This window comes from Bactrocera oleae, chromosome 4 (genome assembly GCF_042242935.1).
Source record: "Bactrocera oleae isolate idBacOlea1 chromosome 4, idBacOlea1, whole genome shotgun sequence".
NCBI classification, from domain to species: Eukaryota; Metazoa; Arthropoda; class Insecta; order Diptera; family Tephritidae; genus Bactrocera; species Bactrocera oleae.
In genome coordinates, this window is record NC_091538.1 from 14,299,988 (window position 1) to 14,322,139 (window position 22,152).

Here is a 22,152-nt window from a genome sequence, read left to right on the forward strand (position 1 = left end):
GATATACGTTCTCTGATTCTGCTTTTTCATCAGCTGATTTGCTTATTATTTGTTTTGCTTTTATTATTCCATATTTCAACCGGCCTTTGACAGCGGCGTGCTCATCATTGTTTTATAATCACTTTTTATAAAGTTTATTACAATCTATAAACCAACAAATCTCTATAATAAAGCCATGCTGCGTAGATTTACACGACTTGCAACGCCAACATTATTCAATACTCTTCGTATTCGTTGTTTTGCTTCTGCGGAACCTGGCAATGAAGTGTTGGTAGAACGACTGGATGGCGAACGCAAGGGTATTACAGTAATTAGTCTCAACAGACCGCAGGCGAAAAACTCTTTCAGCCGTAGTTTGGTGGAAACCTTCGAACATGTCATAGATGAGCTGGAACATGACAATGGTTCTAGATGTGTGATTTTACGCAGCTCATCGCCTGGCATATTCTGTGCTGGTGCTGATCTCAAAGAACGAAAAACAATGTCTCCAGATGACGCTAGCGCATTTGTCACAAGTTTACGTGAATTGCTAATCGCACTGGAACAGTTGCCAATGCCATCAATTGCTGCACTAGATGGCCATGCAATCGGTGGTGGATTAGAAATGGCTTTGGCGTGTGACATGCGTACAGCTGCAGAGAATACGAAACTGGGTTTGGTGGAAACACGTTTAGCAATTATACCTGGTGCTGGTGGTACCCAACGTTTGCCACGCATACTTTCACCTGCGTTAGCCAAAGAACTAATTTTCACTTCACGTGTACTCAACGGTAAGGAGGCCAAAGATTTTGGTATTGTCAATCATGTTGTGCCACAAAATGAAACCGGGGATGCTGCGTATCAGAGAGCCTTACAAATTGCCGAGGAAATATTGCCAAATGGTCCGGTAGGTGTGCGAATGGCAAAATTGGCAATTGATAAGGGCATACAAGTTGATCTAAACACTGGCTATTCCATCGAGGAAATTTGCTATTCTCAGGTTGTTCCAACCAAAGATCGCTTGGAGGGTCTGCAAGCGTTTGCGGAAAAACGTAAACCAGTCTATAAGGGAGAGTAAAACATACTATTGTATTATAATAGAAAATTATTATTTGCAAAACAAACACATATAATTATATGTGAATGCGCTCTTTATAATTGTCAAACAAATAAAAAAGTAGTTTATAAAACGGTTTTTTTTAAATGTTTTATCTCTTAACTCTATCATTTTCTCTATTTGAATACTAGTTTATTAATTTGTTGTTGGTTTATTTATGTGAAGAATGTAGTGTGGAATTGTTGAACGCGCTAGTTTAATTCATAGTAAATGCATTTATTTTTATTTTCCTTTTAAATCCATATAATTTTCCCAGAAAATTGTTAACTATAAATATTATATTATAATAAACCATTAAACGTTTTCTAATAAATTCGATTATAAATATTTTTTATTAGACAGGTCATGTACATGTTAATTTTAAATAAATAAATTTTCTTCGAAATTAAATTATAAAAAGCCAAGGATTAACCATTGTTGTAAAACTTTCTCATTTGGCGTGAATTCGTAATGACAATTGTTCCGGATTTTTATCTGGCTAAGGACTAACAACACGACAATAATTCCCGCAAATGTTTTGGCAATTTTGAATGCTGCTGGAAAAGCAATAACAATGACAAGCATCGTTCTTTTTAATTTGATACTTTGATCGATAGCACGAAAGTTAACTTCGCTTAGATCCGACTGTCGTGATTTGAATTGAGTTATTATTCAAGCTGCTTTTCTGTATATTAAGAAAGTTTAAATTAAGGACTCACATTTAGAAATATTGGCATGTATGCTCGGATAAGCGGGTAATATCGATAAATTTTTCCTAGATCTTTTTTAAGACTTGGCGCATAAAAAATCTCCGATCAATTATATATTTCGAAGGTATAAAACCACACCAATAAGGAACAATCAGTTTATTTATGGTGAACTTAAATTTTAATTATAAGTTAAGAAGAATATATGTATGTAAGAATCGATAAACGTTTTATATCACCGCAACAGCAGTATTGCTACTCCATATTCCTTCTTCCAGTTTTTGGTTCATTAGATTGGAAAATGTTCCCTCCATGACTTGGGTGAATCCTGTATATCAGTATGTACCTCTTCTCATTTATTCCGGTATTAACTTTTTTACATTCTTGCAATTTTCTAAAAGTTGACGTAAATATTGACAGAAGTTTCAACAAATTTTGTTGACTGCCAGCCTTCCAAAATCTTCCCTGTTTCCAATTGACAACGATGCTTCTTTTAGGAACTCATACAAATGTGGCCTTATCACTGTCGTTGGATGTGGCCTGATTCTGTCTTGATGGAACACAGTTCATCTCCTATAAGTCACAGCTGGCCGCTTTTGGGTGATTGCTTCCTTCAGACAGTCCAATTGTTTACAGCACATATCCGAATTAAGAGTTTGGGAGGGAAACAGCTCACAGTAGATGATTCCCTGCCAATCCCACCAAACGTATAAAAAACCTTCCTGACCTGTTAAATTGTTTAAAACATCTCACTACTGATTTGCTTATGTTGACCATTACATAAATATCCACAGAATGTGATACATATCTAAAATTTTTAAAGATGTCATACATATATAATTCTTAAGTATATAAATCGTATATACACATAATATTTGCTTTACAAAACCTTGAAGTTGATTTTTCCCATCTCTGGGACCACTTGAAAGTTCAAGTATAAGTTGTTTTTTTTCGCATTACATTACGTACTTAAAGTGTGCGACACGTGCAAATCACTGCATACAAATTGTTACTGGCGCATTACTAAAAAGACAAGTGATGTCGTCAATCAATGAGGTACAAAACAAAAATTGAAGATTCCACAAGTATGAATATACAATACATATGTCATATAAAATCTCTGCACACATCGTAAAATTTAATTAACACATGACGGAATGTTTGCCCAAGCAATCTACCCGTTTTGTTGCAAAAATCGTTTAATGTAAAACAGTATGTAATTCGCCTTGAAAAGAGGAATACAGTATATACAAGTATACCTATCCCATAAAATGAGATGCAAAGTTCAAATTTTGACTAGAGAACTTGCCTAAACTTTATAGCACTTAGTAATGCCGAACTCCATCATCAATAAGCATGAAAATTATACACAATCAACAAAATGTTCACCAGCACTATTCAGTTTGCACTGAGTCAAATTTTCTATTAGCTATCTCTTCGAGGAAATAAGTCACAGGTGGAGAAAGCAAAGACCACTAATACTTGTTCTTTTTTCTTATTGAACTGACAATCAAAACTTAAAAAAACTTGCTTCTAAATGACCTATAAGCAATTAAAGTTAATTAGACTGTTGACGATAGTGTTCTCAGAACCATTCTCAGCCAATAAGCCATAATTCTCTAATTATCCTTTACTTTTTCTCTTTGTATTCATTCCATAAATTATACTTTTTAAATACATATGTTTCAAAACTCTTTGCTGAACCCACGATAGTAATTCCAAATTGAACGAAATGAGTGAGTTTGAGATAATCTTCAAAAATTTGCCAGTCGGATAATATAAAAACCCTTTTTGGCGCTACCGATAGATTATCAATTTTCAAAATTACAAAGCATTTTGCATGCCAATGCACTTTTTTATTTCTTTTTACAAAATTTACACATACACTTTTTTTTTATTAAGAAAAATAGTTCAGTATTAAAAATGCGAATCATTTTAAAATGTACAAATATTCATGGTCAAATAATCAGAGTTTGTGATACTTATATGGTATACTATAAACTATCATTTTAATCAAATATGAAAATACTGTGATCGAGTGTAAAATTATTATCGGAATACAATGTTCTTGCATAGTGATTGGACTAAAATGTAACTATGTAGGTTCGATCCTAACTTCAGATTAGCAGCAAAAAAGTTTATTTCTAGCATTCGCTCCTAGAACTGCCTGAATTGAGCTGCCAATGCTTACACATCCAATATATTCTCCAAATCTTGCGCTTATTTTCCTGTTTTCAGAGCTCAAGGAATTTATTGCTGGAAGGAAATTTAGCTACAATATAGAAGTATATACTTAAATTGTTGTATAATATTTTGTAAGAAGCAGAGACTTGTTGGTGAAGCGTGAAAAATGTCTGGCTAGTAAATATCGGGACTAAACATTCCATCTCACAACTCTGCTTTCTGTGCTGTGTAAATGGCGTTGTGATTTGACAGCTTGAATGACCTCGAACATTACACCTATCAGCACTGCTGACCTAAGCTGTATAATTTATTGCTTTTCGTTTTTTAGAGTATTTGTATGGCTGTAATTTAAAAATACATAGAAAAGTTCAGCCGAGCGCTTAAAAAAACTTCGTTCACAGCATATTAATTCGCCGCAATCGCGTTAACTTAACACTCGGAACAACAATAAAAGGTGTTTATATGGAATACATATAAATATTGTATTCATTAGTTCTGGCCAAAAAAAAAAAAAACAAAAAACGCCGAGAACGTTGTGATTTTGCGCTTGCGCCAGCTGTCTTCCGATACAGCAATAGCATATTTAGATTGACTAATCGGAAATGAAAATAAATTGCCGACTAAACAGCGCACGTAAACGCTTTAAAGCGTGTATTAAATCAGCAAACAAATCAACAAAAATAAAAGCATGAAAAGCAGAGAGAATTAAAAAATTTGTTTAAGTGGGCAATGCGGAAATCATATTCATATTGCTTAATTATAAACGCGGCAATATATTGGCAATGGCTGGCAAACTTACGGCGCGTTTAGCCGGCTGTAGGGGTAAGGTTGTTGTTGTTTTTTTTTTGTTGCTATTTGCATAAAATAAAATTTTATCACGGCTAATTTGCATGCGCGCGCATTTAATTGATCACTCGCGTTCGTGTTTGCCCTCGCGTTTGACACTTGAGCTGGAGAGGCGTCACATTTGTGCGAATTTCGTATGGGTTTCGGTGATTTCTGTGCTGGACTGCACGCTGTCTGCATTGGAAATGAAGAATTTGGCATACGATACTATTGTTTTGAACTTTAAAATCTGAATCTGAAATGCGTTTATTACGCATTAAAGTAAATTTTTCGGTGGTTTACACTTACATACATTTGTAACTATAAAATGTTGTTCTCATTGCATTGTGAAAAACCAGCATTTGCATGACTGCGGGCTCCTTTTGACACAGAATAAAATGCAAGAGGTTCGTTGAACTAACAAGGTAGAAAACTCTAGGCTATCTGCTTCTAGCTTGTGTTGCGATTTGTAGACGCTGGAATAACGCCTATCTATATATCCAAGTAGTGAGCACATTTCGTCAATGGCGCCTAGCAAGATCCAGAAATTTATCAGAGTGCCTATGCGTCTTTGTGAGTCCGTGGGAAAGCCCTTAGGTCACATACACCCCAATTTAATTCGATTCTATTCTAAGGTTCATCCTGCCGCAGTTTTTGGGCAGCGTGCACTTCCAGTATACATGCATACATGCGGTTGACGGACAGTAATTGTCTGAGGAAAGACCAAGTGGAAATATCTGAACACTTATTCCGAGACCGTACAGCTTTCGCTAGACTGAAGTTCAAATATCTTGGTTTTCGTAGCTTCGGTCAACCGAACTAATTGGTTGGAATCGATATTAGCCGCCTTCATATATTTAATATTTATATAAAGAGCTCTAGGAACAAGGAATTTTAGTATCACAAACGACTGTTGTTTTCACTGTCGAAGTGTGATTCTGGCATACATTTAGTCTTAACTAAATATTTTTATAATAAATTCTAAGTTCATTAAATCTTTCTTTTGTCAACCGGATATTTTGCGCATTTTTATAATGCATTGAAAATACACAAGTGACGCTATATTCTATATATAATAGAAACTATTATAAAACAGGCGAACGATTTAAATTAGCTAATCGCATTGTTTTCCGGTTATATGCATATGCTTTATGTATGTATGTATGCGCATGCACTTTTGTATATATAGATGTTAAGAAACAACTTTAAACTTAAAAAAACAAAAAGCTTCACTAAAGAGATATAAGATTAATTATGCATCGAAAATATTTAATCAAAACTCGTTCGTTGCACTCAAATGCAGTTGTTGTTATTATAATTGTTATTATGTTTTTGAATACTTAAATAAATTTTATCCATACTGCTTCGCGTCACTTTTAATATTCACTTGATCAACCTTCAATGAGTTTTGTGATACTTCACTTGTTTATCTAGTTTCAATTTTCGAATGAATTATTCACTATCAAGTGTTGAAATTTGTTATTTTAATGAGCGTAATTAATCATTATTTTTTATTAATGGTTATATAAATATAGTAATTTAAATAAAAACCTTTTAAACAATTTTTCATTGAGGAATAATTTTTTTTATATTTTTCTAAAAATTTATTATTATTTAAAAAAGTATGTATTGCGCTCGGAAATATTAATCTAAACATTTTTATATTCGAAGAAACCAGATATCGAAACACCACGCTTAAGTTTATGTCTCAGCAACATAAGAATATCTTAATAACCCAGTTAAAGATTTTTTATCTTTCATCTATTTTGCAGTTTAGACTTAAAGTAGACTTCAAGGTCCTTAAAACATTATTCAATTAGTAGAATAGTAAAAAAAATAGCTCAATCTGCTATAGGTATAATTTCGAATCGCTCGGGTAACCAACAAACAACTTTTGAAACGTTTTCTGGAAACTTCATTTTTCAAACCGCGTGACGTTGGTACCTCTAGCCTATCGACAAGTTCGACAAGTTTGAAAAAATTGATGTATAGCTAAAAACATATGGACTATTCGAACAACTTTTATATAGGTCACGAGCCCCATTTTAATTTTTTTTCAGATGGAGGAATCTTTGTTGAAAAAAAGTGTTTCCGTAGTTATGCCCAGTAACCGCCATTTGTACAAAATGTCAATTTAATAAAGCCTGTACAAAAGAAATTCGATTAATTCCTTACTTCCAGATTAAATTGTCATAGTTAGGCCTTTTTTAGTGCGCTAGACTGGCTTATGCCTTTAACAGTTGTTGGAAAAATCACAGTTCACAAGAAAACAAAGTCCATGTGTGATAATTTAGGTGAATATTAGCTTTATTTTTCTCCATCCTTGCCGTAGTTAAATAAATTTTTGTGCATTATTTTCTACAAATTGTTCCATGTTCGAACGATTTTCGCCAGAGGCGTAATACGTGTGCACAAAGAGAATTGGGGTCACTGACAGATAGAAAAGATAGAGCGTTCAAAGGCATTTTGAGTTAGAACAAATTCCTGTAAGAAAGAAGAAGATAGCTGAATCCAAAGTCCAATTAATTTAAAAATGTGCTTTCTCCAGCCTGTTAATCAATCAATCAGGAGAAAAGAGTGAAGAAATCATAATAGTAAAAATAATGTTCTTATAGCGATATTTCAATTATTTCATTGATCGAATTGAATAAAAAAAACAAGAAAAAACGTTAATTTCGGTTACACCGAAGTTATAATATCGCTTACAAATACAAAATATTCCTTACAAGTACTTGATTTCGATCGTTCACAACGTTTTGAACATATTTCTTAAGATATTGTTCAGTTCGGACTACTATAGCTTCTAGCTAGCATCCAAATTGACCGATCAAAATCAGCACAAAGATATTTTTATACCTTTTTATAATATAAAAAATGCACCTGTGAAGGCTATCACCGCTTTAGTGCAGACAAACTTAACGTTTTTTGTGTCTTCATATAAATTGTACATTATATAATCAAGTTAATGTTGAAACGTCACTCACAATTCAAACATTGTATAATTTACTATCGACATCAAAGAACGCACTATAAATGATATTTGCTCACCTTAATTTTATTGAGCAACATAATATAATTTCTCCATTAACCTCCAGACATGCAGTTAAATTCGTAAACAAATTACAATAATTCGCTATAATTAAAAACATGTGTGTACTTGCAGATACATACATAAATATTGGTATGTATAGTAAGTATGTGTTAAAGTTGGGTTTAATAACCGTTAAACAAAAATTGGTGTATCATGTACATATGCGACCTATTTTCGGCGATTATTGTGCAAAATAAATATCAATAAAAAGTAAATGACGCGAAATTAACATTTACAGAAATTATATTGTTGGGTTTTCTTACGCGAAAAGGACGCGCCGAATTACGTAAGCGTTCATATGTAAATACAAGAATTTAATATCGAAAGAGATGTGAGCAGGAGTAATGCAACGCATAAATTAAAACTGAAAAAAAAATTTATTTTATTATTTTTGCATTTTGTTGTTATGAGACATTGGGGTTTAAGTTAAGATAAATATTGCAGATTACTGTTAATGGCTTTTGTAGTCATAAATATAATATGAATGTGTGTGGATGCATATGTAATGATTACGTGTAAATTACAGCTTTTAAAGATATACTTTTTTATCCGAATATTACGAAATTTCCAAAGAATTTTGAAGAACGAATAATTTATAACAATTACTTCGTTTGCTTTTATCATACCGCGACTTCGCTTCCGAATTATCGGCAATCAAAAACAGCAAATAAATTATACTACGTACGATATTTGTAAGAGTAAAATTTAAAAAAAAAATTAAATATTATATTTTTTGAGTTATACGAGGTCTTTGACAACGCTAAAAAAGGTCGCCCACTGCCGCAGTGATTCCAGCCTCTCCTTCTCCGTTAATGAAAACTAAAATTAAAAAATTATTGTTAAACTCGAAAATATTATACGCACAAATCAAACCCGATCAAAAAAGATCAAAAATTGACAAAATGACGTTTTAAAAAAAAAAGTTTAACTTCATCCCAAATTTTGGTCGTTTTTGGCCTGCCAAAATTAAACTTTTCATCAGACCAAAAAACCGATAGGTCATTGTATGTAGAATTATATACAGAATAGCTTTTATTTAATTTTTATGATTGATTGGATCATTTGTCTTCGGGTTATCACTTCAGCAAATTCCAAAAATGCTGTTTCGAGAAAAGTGCATTTAAAGATAAACTGATGAAGCTCATAGAACTGGACGGCTAGCATCTAAATGGTTGTAACTTTAAAAATATTTGAGTTATCGATTTGAAATTTTGGTATTGTATTTTCAAAGGTATAAACTATAGAAATATGAAAACAATCGATTTATTGCAAATTTCACACTAGGTATGCAACTTAAGAGAAGGGTTTATATTTGGTTTCAGGTGGCAGGAGTTACTAGAATCACCGACGCAGCGACCAAAGACCACTAGACTATCTTCTGACAGCACAAAATTAATAAGAATGCAAAGAAATGAAAAATTATAAGATAAATAAGCCTGTAGTAATTAATTTGAAAAATACGTTTGGGAAAGAAACCAAAATAATTATAGAAAATGACTACAAGGACCTGTAAATTTGTCACCAGTTCAAAACAGCAATTCAGTCTTACTAAATAAGTCGATTTATTTCGGCTGTTCCAAATAAAAAAGCACAAGAGTCAAATTGAGAGAAATTTAACCAAAGTCACTGTTTTGTGATGACTTAAATTAGATTCAAACCTTTAAAACTTATCTAATCATAAATAAACAGTGAAACAATAGCTGCTGGTTTAGGCTGATTTTTGCCACGATCAACTAGGGTTCTTGGACAATATTTCTATAATTTCAAATTTCATCTTAACTTTGATTTCAACTCACGACAATTGAACACAGTTGTCGATTGAACGCGGGTAATAGATGAAAGATCCGACACTGAGATAAATTTTGTTTAGAGCATTGACTTATTGGAGTCGTATGAATTTTCAATCTTTTTAACTATTTTCAGGTAAAGATTCTTCAAATATCAATGACTGTAGTATATGTGTATGAGCGATAGTCCTACTAAAAAGTTTCGACACATTTCACCGTGGAGTTGGTACAGGTGGCTTTAAGCTCTGTCTTGTAGGTCGATAAGTGAATAATGTGTAGGACAATGTTTTAACCGTAAAGTTGACTAGATCTCATCTTCAGAAACCAATTGGGACATTACTGATAACTACGAAATATCTGCCACGATGCTTATTATTCAAATCTGAAAAAAATTGGGCGACTTGGATTATATCCTGAGAACAATAAGCTTAAGCTCAAGACGTACGTAATTAACTTTTTATTAACCGTTATTTTTGACTGTTAACTGTTATTTTTGTTTACTGTTTACTTTTAATTTTGCTTTTAATTATGATGGCGCCACATCAGTTATTGAAAAGCTTAAATTGATATCACTTGTAAAATTTCGTTTGCGAATTATTTTAGGAATGCATGTTATCTGATTTATTTTCTTCCGGTTTTTTTTTGTGTTATATTGCGAATTAACAAATTTCCGGAATTTTTGTGTGAAAATTTTAGAGGTAATTATTTATAAATATTGATTAATTACTTTCAAAAACCTGATAACGGAAGACATTCAAATTTTAATAACGTGTTTTTTGAAGCCTTAGTCTTAAAATTTTTGAAACTGAAAAAGCAAATAAAAAAGCTGAAGTATTAACAGAAAAAATACAATAAAAGCAATAACATCTTAAACCTGTTTCGGCCTTTACAGATTAGCAAATGTTGAATGAATTTGGCAACCTCGACACACCCCCAACTACAATATTTTATAGTACATATATGAATTTTGTTTGCATGTAGATATGCATTTAAATAACTTCAACAACAACAACTACAACTTGCTTGACACTGAAATGCCAACAGAAAACCATAACGAATTGTCAAAGCAAATCATGCGATTTCGCTGTGTAAAAATAGTAAAAATATGCAGCGTGGCAAGTAGCAAGTAATTCATAAAATCCATAAAGTGTGAAGGACAGCGCTGAGCGCGCTTAAGTTTTGTTGTTTCCTTAAAGATCGATGAATGTTGTGAGAAAATTTGTGAAAAAATCACTACAACAACTAAACAACTTTCCATTCTATTCTCTTATAAAGCGGGTGAAGTATTTCGGTAATGATGTTTTCCGCTATTGCAATTAACAGTTATGAGTCACTTTGAGTTAGAAAATGCATAAGTCTCTCAATACATTTTATGTTACCCGGTTGTGTAGCATAACAGTTCATTATAAATCACGTGTTGTGTTGTTGTGAATTTGTATTTGCTCCGCTATCGACTTATGTTATTTGAGACAGTTATTTTTTTTTCCTTGCGGGTGCCATAAATCTTTCATTAATTAATAAGTATTATACTAACATGTATTAGACAAATACGCTCTTTGCAACGAATTCTATACAAACATACTCGTGTATTGCCATAAATTGACTTCCGCTCGCGGTCATAAACGTTAGTTCACACGCTGTGTCGAAGCGTAAGTCGGTGTGGCCTTTGAACTGTCAACTCTTCGTGAATTGATTGATAGCTGACAGCTCCTAGCGCCTACAATGGGTTGGAAAGGTAAGTGCTGCGTATTATTAGGTATTTACGAATGCGTATTGACATAGCTTTTATTAGAAGAAAAGTCAAATAAATTACTGATTTGACAATACACTTTCTTTACTTTTATTTATTTTTAGTTAATGTATGGATTTAAGCTTGTTGTTAGCTTTGGTGTGCATTTAAGAGTGAATAATGATTACCGTTAATGAAAGAATAGAAAAAAATCAATTCAATTATTGGAAATAAATGGAAATAATTGCATTAAAACGAAAGAGTTTAAAAAGCAAAAAAGTAAAAGTGAGAGAAATTGTAATTGTGGCGAATTTCAATGGAATTTTAAAACCTTTAGGGAAAAGTAAAAACAACTATACCAGTACACCAAGAAAAAACGTTAACTTCGGTTGCATCGAACCAATAATACCCTTCACAAAAACAAAAGAAATTAAGAATACAAAAATGCCATGAGAAAGTGACAAAAATAAAATAAAAGCTTCTTTATGTGAAAACTTTCTTTATGGTGAAACGGCGGTGTTTTATTTTACACTGCAATAAAATCATATCCAACCACAGAAACAACAAGATATTTTTATATTTCACTTTTTTTCAACTTAATTTACCTGAATATCGTGGCTTAATTCTATATTATTAAAGAAATTGATCAAATTTATTTAATTTATTAATTTTAGATACTTAAACGTCAACAATAAAAGAAGTAAACAGATTCAGCTGATAAAATAGCAAACTCAAAAAACATACCTCGTGTTGTATTTGTCGCATTTCAATTTGTTGATATGACAGTCATAAAAATAAAAATAATATGACGATATGACACAATATGACACCTTGTGAATACCCTAAAAGATTTTATAAGGTCTCCGACATTTCCTTCTGGGTGTTACAAACTTCGTGGCGAACTTAATATTTTCTGTTCAGGTTATAAAAAGAGATCTGAGCGTACCCAGCAAGTCACAACTTCTGAAACATCAATAATTTGAAATAACCAAAATTGAACGAGAATTTTCATCTGCGAATCGCTGGTGAAGCGCAACACTAGTGATGACAAGTGGACCACTTACGACAATGTCAAGCGAAAACGCGATGTGTCACAGCAAGCATTGGTCAAGTTGAGATTGACAGTCAGTAAGGTTATGGACCGTCTGAAGGAAGCAATCGCCCAGAAGCGGCCAGCCTTGGCCACTAGGAGAAGAATTGTGTTCCAACAGGATAACGCCAGTCCACACACATCAATAGTGACTAGCCAGAAGCTCCGGAAGCTAGATTGAGAGGTTCAATTTAAAGCCAAGATATATTTTAGTTAGAACTTATATTTCTCTTTGTGAGCGAAAAAGTTTCTCTGCTGTTATACTGCTGAAAGCAGTAAGCAAATCTGCTACAAACGAACGACTGCATTTATTTTTCAAGCTTCAATAAAAAGCCTTACCGCTATGAGAATTAAGTAAATATATCGGTAACATATATATATTTACATTAACTTGTCTCAGTCACGCTCGCCCATTAGTCTAATCTTAATATTCTCCGGTAACAGCTAATTGCATTTAGGGTATAATTAGTGTGAATGAGAAAATTAAATTTAATTGAAGTTTTAATTTACTTAAAATGTATCACTTTTTGCATATATATTCAGTCGGCGAATCTACAGTTAATTACCGATCTCATTATTTACCGCACAAAGGCATCAACAATAAGTGATAGGTGTGGACATTCACTTCCACAGTGACGCTTGGCAACGAGAGGTCGTCGGTGAGTCGTTTCCACCTGTCGAACATTTTTGATGAGTAGTTTAATATAAGTACATGTATTTGTATGTATATATGCACATTTTCATGGGGCTACTTTGTAATTTGTAAGTCGTAATTTCACGCCTCACCGCGCAGCTAACCTGACTGCGTAGTTCTTTTTAGTTAAATTTTTTCTCAATCAAATTGATGCACAAAAACTAAATTCACTTGTTGAGTGAAAAGTGGAAATTGTAAATAGTATACCAGCCACTAGTTTCAACAAACTATTTGATTATAAATTTGCTGTGAACTCCTGATTTTATATAATTCATACATACAATGCATTATCGCGGGCGGTCTGAGAAGTACTTAACGCCCGATGGCGAAACTATCGCAAAAGAAATTTACTCTCCTGAAAAACTGCCCATTTGGTTAAGAGATAAGTGCTTTTTTATTATGACAATGCACCAGCTCACACCTTCGTTGTTCCCACAACCAAATTGCTCGATTTGCAGACCTCTAGACAACTTTTTTTCAACCTGGTCCAAGTAGTTGAAGTATTGTCAAGGCAACGTGTAAAACGAGACTATGTTGAGTAGTAAATTATAATATTTCTAATTTTTTTGTTTTTATTTTGTAAGCTATGTACTTAAAGGACCGACCTCGTACATACGTACTTACAAGTGAGCAACTACTGTCCTCTACTTCGCATATAATTTATCAAATAATCTATGGCATATTTTTTATAAATTCCTACTTTATTTTAATTAATTGTTTATGAATTTTAATGATGCGTGATTCAACATCTTAACAGCTAGTTTATTCATTCACGATCACGATTGCGATCACGACTTCGATAGTGATTCTCTAATATACATGTGTATATACTTGTATGTAAATTTTGGAATCAAGTTAATGTAAGTTATTATAGGCAGAATGTGGAATGACTAATATATTTGCTATAACGGCTTTTCAATTTCCGTCCAATTGGTTGTTTGAATATTTTTTATACTCACGCGTCATATGTGGCAAGTACTGTTAGTGGTCAATAGGTCAATAGGGCTGTCATATTCTGAGGTAAAAAGAAAAGAAAAATTTCAATTAAAACTTAAAAAAAAGCAAGAAAAATCGTTGACTTCGGTTGCACGAAGCTATAATACCCTTTAAGCACTTGATTCCGTTTGTTCAGTTTGTATGACGGTTATATGCTATAGTAATCGGATAGCGCCAACTCCGACAAATGAGCAGTTTATTGGTGAGAAAAGGACGTGTGCAAAATTTCATACCGATATCTCAAGAACTGTAGGACTAGTTCGCGTATATATAGACAGACAGACGGACATGGCTTAATCGACTCAGCTTGTCACGCTGATCATTTATTTATATATACTTTTAGGGTTTCCGACGCTTCCTTTTGGGTGTTACAAACTTCATTGCAAACTAAATATATACCCTGTGACCTACTAGTAATTTGTTTGTTCGATTTATAACTCTCAAAGACTTAGCAAGTCGAAGTCAAATTTATCCCATCACTATAAAAACCTGTTTTATACCATGTAACTATATCTGATTAAGTATGCCAGTGTATTTAATTTACGTCAGTTGTTTGTTCGATTCGTCACACTCCAATTACATACATCTATTACCACCTTCCTTAAATACGTGTATAAAAATATATTTATTTTCTCAATTCAATTAATTCTGTGGTTTAATGTTTTGCTGCTGCATACAGAATAATTATGCAAAATCATTACGCATTTGGCAAGTAAATGACATATAATGGTTTTATTGACGACCACACACTACAAGTGTTGCCTTTGACTTTGTTTTGATTAATTAAAATATAAAGTGTAAATATGGAATTTCTGAAGAACTGTGTAATAAACGCTAATACAACTCATTCATTGAAATAACGGAAGTTGGTGGCAAGCATCTTCTTTTATTCTATATATATATATTTTACAAACTTTTAATCGCTAATGACGTCATAACATACGGGTGTACATACATATATAAAGCTTTAAGCGATAAAATGTATTAGGTAGATGGATAGAAATAAAGGCAGATGGTAATTATTACAAGTGAAAGTGTGTGATTCATTAAAAATATATACAAGTATGTATGAATATACATATAATATATACGTAGTTATAACAAAAAATGCTGAAAATGCTTTTCCTGTCTTCCATATTTTATGATATTAATGTCATATATCATATTTTGAAATAAATAAATAATTGTTTTAAATAAATAATTAAAAAATCACTAATGACAAATTTTAAATCAAATTTTATCTGTCAAACTGCTAGCGTCGCCACCGTATTTGGTTTGATGATTTTACCTTTTTGACGATTTTTTTTTTGTTTTTACCAAAAATTCGTATCTACTCATCATTCCACTCTCTTTACTTTAATCATATATTTCATCATTTATGTATGTATGTCTACTTATCTAATATGAATGTGTTTTTAAGGGGTCTTTCGGGTGCCATAAATAAAAACAGAAAATATGTTTACTATAAAATTTTTAACAGCTTATTTATTCATAATTTAACAGTTAAAGAAAAAAGAAAAAATTTAAAACTCAAACTCAAACTTCCGGGTTTGAAACAAATAGCGTAATCACTTGGTGCCAGGTCCGGACTATAAGGTGGGTGCATTAGGACCTCCCATCCGAGCTCCCAGAGCTTCTGGTGCGTCACCAAAGACATGTGTGGCCTGGCGTTGTCCTAATGGAACACAATTCGGCCTCTGTTGATCAAAGATGGCCTCTTCTGGATGAGTGCTGCCTTCAAGCGGTCCAGTTGTTGGCTATAGAGGGCCGAATTGAGCGTTTGGCCATAGGGGAGCAGCTCGTAGTAGATGACCAAACACACACCACGACCGTTTGCGCTCGATGTTGTCGTAAATGACCCATTTATATACAATATATCTTCTGCGGGACTTATGTAAGCTGGGAAGACATCCATACATTTTCGAAAATTCTCATTTTCTGGAAAAGGTTTAAATTATTGTTATCTTTCTGTTACTGGACGATTTGAATAAATACAAGAAATACAAGCTTATAAGTAAATTACTAAACTTTGACAGTTCTAAAGCTGAATTCCAAATGAAAATTGAAAAAAGTCTCTCCAAAAACTCATTTAAATATAAGCTTTATAAATGTGTTTTAGTTTCAATATTACTTTTTATGGACCCAGATATAAACAAGCCACCTCAATATTGACTAATAACTAAAGGCACGTACTTTGTTGCTATAATTTTTAAGCCGGTAAGCTGAAATTTTAAACTCAAGCTTGCTTGATTTGCATATCAACATATTATGAAATATCTTTCATTACGTTTCATTAATTTTTGTTTTTGTTTATTTTAAAATGTATTACTTTTGAAACTTGGTAAATAAGAGTCTAAACACATACTGAGCATAATTATAATGGTAAAGAGGTTATAATTGGACAGCTGTTTTAACAAGCTTCTACACTGAAGAACTCAACAATTTGTAGCCACTTGATTACAGCAGTCATTGAATTTTTTTTCGAATCGTAAACTCAGTTTCCGATACATGTTATATTTTTCAAAACAAAAAAAAATGTACTTAGTATGTGTAACATTAATATTGGTTGCTTGAAAAACTAACTAATTTGTAAAAAATCTAAAAAGATAAATTTTATATTTTTAGGTTTTAAGGTTTTCGTTATTTCTCTTTAAGCACTTAGTTGCCAGTATTTACTTGCTATGCATCATAATTTCTCTTGAACCGATTTTTTATACTACACCAACCCACTATCTTGTTGAAACTAGGATCGTAGCCAAACCAAAAATTATAAAATCAGATTTAGAAGTTTTAGATTTTAAAACCGAAAACTTGGAAAATATATCACGAAAATTACTTTAGATTAGCGTAAAACGAGATTGAGCGAGATAGCTGGCACACTAAACAGATCAAATCTTTCGAGGCGACTTCGGCACATATTCACGATAGACCGAATCATAAATCAACGAAAACGGTAGCGAAATAGATCGAATTGGAGTGTGATTTGCGATCAAAGTTGACCCCTAGCTACTTTTTCCTGATCTATCAGAGCTCATGATAATTCTCGCTTCAAACGAGTTAATGGCCGTGACTGTGACCTACAATAAAGCTAAAGACCGAGCGTCATGAAAACTGTTACGGAAAAATTCAGCAATAGCGATAATTGGCAAATCACTCTCAATGGCAACTACATATGTAAATTTAAAACCAAAATCGAAACTCAAAAAAATATATTATCCTTTAAAATGATACGAAACTTTCTGCCGGCCGGTATACCGGTAACTATTACCATATACCAAACTGCAAAATTTTCCATTGCCTCCAACTGCACAAGCCGTCAGCGCTTTTACATCACCAAATTTTTACATTTTATTACAAAATACGGTTTTTTTAAGTTCACATCTTGTACGAATCCAAAAGCGATTAAATTTACAACGCGTCTAAACAGAAGAGAAAAATACAACCAATTTTACAACAAAAATCAAGTAGAATATCAGCGGCAGCAATTGGAAAACATGTTGAAAAAGTATGCAATCAAATGTTCGTCAAGACACCTTAATGGTTCGACACATTTTTAAATTTTTTTCATTCATTTCATTTTCCTCTTTGATTTTTTAATTTTTATGCCCTGAACGCAGTTTGTAATGCACGGAATGAAACGTCGGAGACCATATTAAATATTATATACAATATAAATAATCAGCGTGACAAGCTGGGTCGATCCCTGTGTATACATGCGAAGTAGTCCCTCATTTTTTGAGATATCGAACTGAAATTGTACATACTCGCTTTTCTCTCCAAGAACCTGCTCATTTGTCAGAACCGCCGATATGGAACAACTATAGCGTATATAGCCATATACACTGACCAATCAAACACAAGTTCTTGTATGGGAAAGTTTTTTAATTTGACAAGATATCTTCATGAAATTTGACATGGAATATTGTCCAAAGCAACAATATAATCTACGAACATATGGTTTATATCGGACCACTAGAGCTATATGCTGTCATACAAACTGAAAGATCAAAATCAAATAAAGATCTTTTTATACCCTTTTACGCTGTAAATAATGCACCTATGAAGGGTATTATAGCTTCAGTGTAGCCCAACCTTTTTTTTCTGTCTTGTTTTGTGAAAAGCACCAATACTGTCCAATCTGCTGTTTGTTGCTGCTACACCGGCGGCTACTGTGTGTATTGTGGCGCTTCCCCAAGCACTTCGCGCTGCACACATTGTTGCTGTTGTTGCAACTTTTGAATGGTTTCATTCAAAAAATTTTCCATTGCACACCAGCGCAACGGTGGCAGCACTTACTAACGTAAGGTAAATGAAAACAAAAACAAAAACAAAACGATTCACGTGCAAACGCAGAGCAGTTCAACCTGATCTGACGGCGAAGTGCCTTAAGTGTAATGCAACAAGCGGCCAGCAGCAAGTGACAGCAAAGGCAACAACAAACGGCAGTGAGTGCAACCCAATCTCAAGGCAATTAAAAGTGTGAGATCGCTTATATATAAATATATGTATTTGTTTGTATGTATTGTATATACCAGCAAACACACATAAAAGCACATTTAACTGTGCACACATCAATAATTGCCCCAGCTAAGTAAGTGGCTGTCAGTCTAATGCTCGTTTCAACAATCGGGCGCCGATTCGATCAAACATTCGTTTGATTGATAATCGCCTCGGATGCTTGAACGGTCGCATGATTAAACCACAGAGAAGGTTAAGTAGCTAAATAACTTAACAAATGATGTGCTGCACAAAAACAAGTTATATATATAAATATAAGTATATACACACATATATATGTACATACATAAATACATCTATGTAAGCTTTGAAGATAAAGAAGTTTGCGCAATGCGAAAGAAGAAGAAAACAGTAAACATCGCTAATCATTATAGGTGTTTGGTCGAAACTATGAAATTCTGTGTATGAAATTACATACACACATAAATTTATATAAACATACATGCATATAGACAAACATAAATACGCACAAACATACACATATACACACACAACCATATAAAGTTCGTTCGAGTATGACGCGAATCAAGCCAGCAAAACAAAACCAATAGCCCGTGCAAGCGTCACGAACAAAAGATGAGAGCACAGCGAAAGCAATAACAGCAACAAAAACTATTGCAATACCTTAAACACTAACAACAGGTGGCAATTTTATGCTATAGCAAGCCTCAATGGAAAGAAGAAGAAAATTACAACAAACTCCGGTTGATAGTGGTTAAATGCTAGGCAAGTAAATAAAAGGTAAAACAGCAACAAAACTATGTATGTTGTATATAGCTGCCATATAAGCAATTCATATCGCCAGTCTGCGTTGCGCCAAAATAGATTTTTTTCACTATTTTGCATTTCTTCTTTGCGCGAGAAATGACAACGACCTAGTAAGACATGCTGTGCTTGCGCTCTTCTTATTTTACATACATATATCATTGCTCATTTACATTTATTGTGTATGTATAAGAGCATACATATGCATATGTATGAAAAAACATAGATTTGTATATAGTAAGTAGGCATCTGAGTAATGAAGTGAAGTATGCGGGCGAAGCACAGTGTTTGTAGTAGCTTTGTATAAGTAAAAAAAGTTAATAATTGTATATGTTAAAAAATTTTAAAATATAGAATAAATTAATTTCTATATTTTATTTCATAAAACAATTAATTTTAATACATACATATTCTTAAATTATATGTTATTTTCGAATTTGACAAAAGCTTGTAAATTGCTTATTTTAAAAATTAGTTGCATTCCACATACCGTTATAACAATGTATATTAACAATAATTTTTATTAAAAAGGCCGTAATAACATATAAATAATAATATTTCCTTAACTTTGCAGTTACTTTGTACACATTTTGCACATTATAACGGTATAATTGTAGCCAGCAGCAGCAGTATGTTAAATTTAAAGCAATAAGCAAAGTTATTATTATTTTTTAATATCAATTGACAATTATTCCATTAAAAAATTGCCAACCATAAGAAAAACAACTATAACTAACTAGTATACATAAAATTTGCAAAAAATGAGAAAATTATAAATAATAATAAATTCGTGTTATAAAACAAAGTTCTTAAGTTCTTAAATAATTAGAAACAAAAACTTTAGAAAATAAATAAATAATAAAAAAATTTAATTTATTTAAAGCTAAAAAAATTAACTGAAGTACGAATTTTAATGACTGCATGTACTATTTTTAAGAAAAAGTTTCAATAAAAGAATACAAGACGAATTATAACACAAAAATTAAAAAATTCCATCTTTAGTAATTTTTATACCAACAGAGATTAGAGATTTCAGCAAATGTAAAGCCTACTGACTTTTTAAAAAAATCTGAAAATTTCAAATGAGAATTTTTGATTGAAAATTCGTTTTTTTTTTTGTTTTAATCTGAAATTTTAACATGAAAATTTTTGATTGAAAGTTCGGTTTTTTTTCGATTTAAAGTCTCTTTTCTATATTAAATTTAAAAAGTATGGTATATTTGTGACATATTTAGGTAAGTTAACACCAAATGTTTTGAAAGGAAAAAGAATTTTGTACAAGATGAAAATAAAAAACCCGCAAACTTGCTTATTTTACTTTTTTACATAAATTTTGAGGTTATGTCCAAAAGGCGTTGATACCAAAGTTCCGTGGACATAGTAATGAACGACTTTATTGAAATGCATACGTAAGTATTACAATATATGAATAATAAGAATACTAGAAAGAGAGTGCAAGAATAGTTTACAGCGTTGTAAGAGGTATATATATAAGTATACATAATTTTTAGTACATGCTCATTTAATACTATTTACTACAAACTACCTCGCCTATACAACAGATACAAAAGTTGTAGATCTTTTCGTTACCTACAACTTTGCGATATGACTTTTTTCTATAGAACTCCTAATTTTGCCTGAAATCGAGATAAACCGTTTTTGACACTTAGAAATTCAACACCACTCTCAACTTCATCGTTCCGACCGCAGATCGTCCGTAATTAATTTTTGTAATTTTATAATTCTTTTCCAATGGGTTTCCTCCTACTATGATTTCTTTTGTTTTCTAAAATTATCTACCCTGGTCTAATACTTTACTTGCTACTTACATTACACAGTTCGATTGTGCGACGCTGCGTATGAGTGACGCTGTGTACGCTGAATCATAGCAGACTGATTTATATGCTTCGCACTAATTTTTATACGTATTCTAAAGCATGCTTTTAAGAAACTATGCTGTGAATATTGATTTAAAAAAACACGATTTTATTGCAACAAAAATGAGTAATCCGTTTCATCGCCATCTATTAGGTGTACAATTGTTCGCAATATTTGTTTTTTGTGTTATAAATGTTTACGGTGAAGAGTTTTGTAGAACTCGTTAATATGCGAAAAGTTATGTTTTTAGTCATAACTCCAATTCTGGGAGAGTAAACTTATTTTTTTGTGTACTCGTGGAATATTTTCACAAAACTACCAAAATCGGTAAATCGATATTAGTATCTACAAAGTAATATCGTATAAGTAAAGCCAAAGTATATATAGAGATATAAGTAATAACAAAAATTACAACAAAATTATAAATTAAAATTTTTTATATCTTCAATACACTGTACAAAAATTCAAAACTGCATAAAGCTTCCCAAAACACCACTTGTCTCCATTAACAAGCTCAAGATGTTGACTTGTATGCACATACGCATTATTTCTATATACAAATATGCATGCAGTTGCGTTTAGCCATACAACAAACAATAAACCAGCCTTTATAACCGAAATACATCATACACTCATCAGCTACTGCAGCAGCCCACCTCACAACACGATCACCATTCTCGACCGCCGGCCTGAGTAAGCGTTAACGCTAAAATGCAGCAGCGCTGACGACAGCTGTGGTGGCAGCATAAACTAACCGCCGCTTGACGCTTAACGCATGCAGCTTAGTAGCTTCACAGCTTGGAGAGCGGTAGT

The 22,152-nt window shown here is 32.6% G+C and overlaps 1 protein-coding gene across 1 annotated transcript; it reads left to right on the plus strand.

Moving 5' to 3' along the window:
- The first annotated feature begins 63 nt into the window (after window positions 1-63).
- Window positions 64-1,169, plus strand: LOC106617873 (methylglutaconyl-CoA hydratase, mitochondrial). Its single transcript, XM_014235317.3, has one exon. The coding sequence runs from the start codon at window positions 176-178 to the stop codon at window positions 1,055-1,057; it is 882 nt and encodes a 293-aa protein (XP_014090792.2). The 5' UTR covers window positions 64-175; the 3' UTR covers window positions 1,058-1,169.
- Window positions 1,170-22,152: the final 20,983 nt, after the last annotated feature.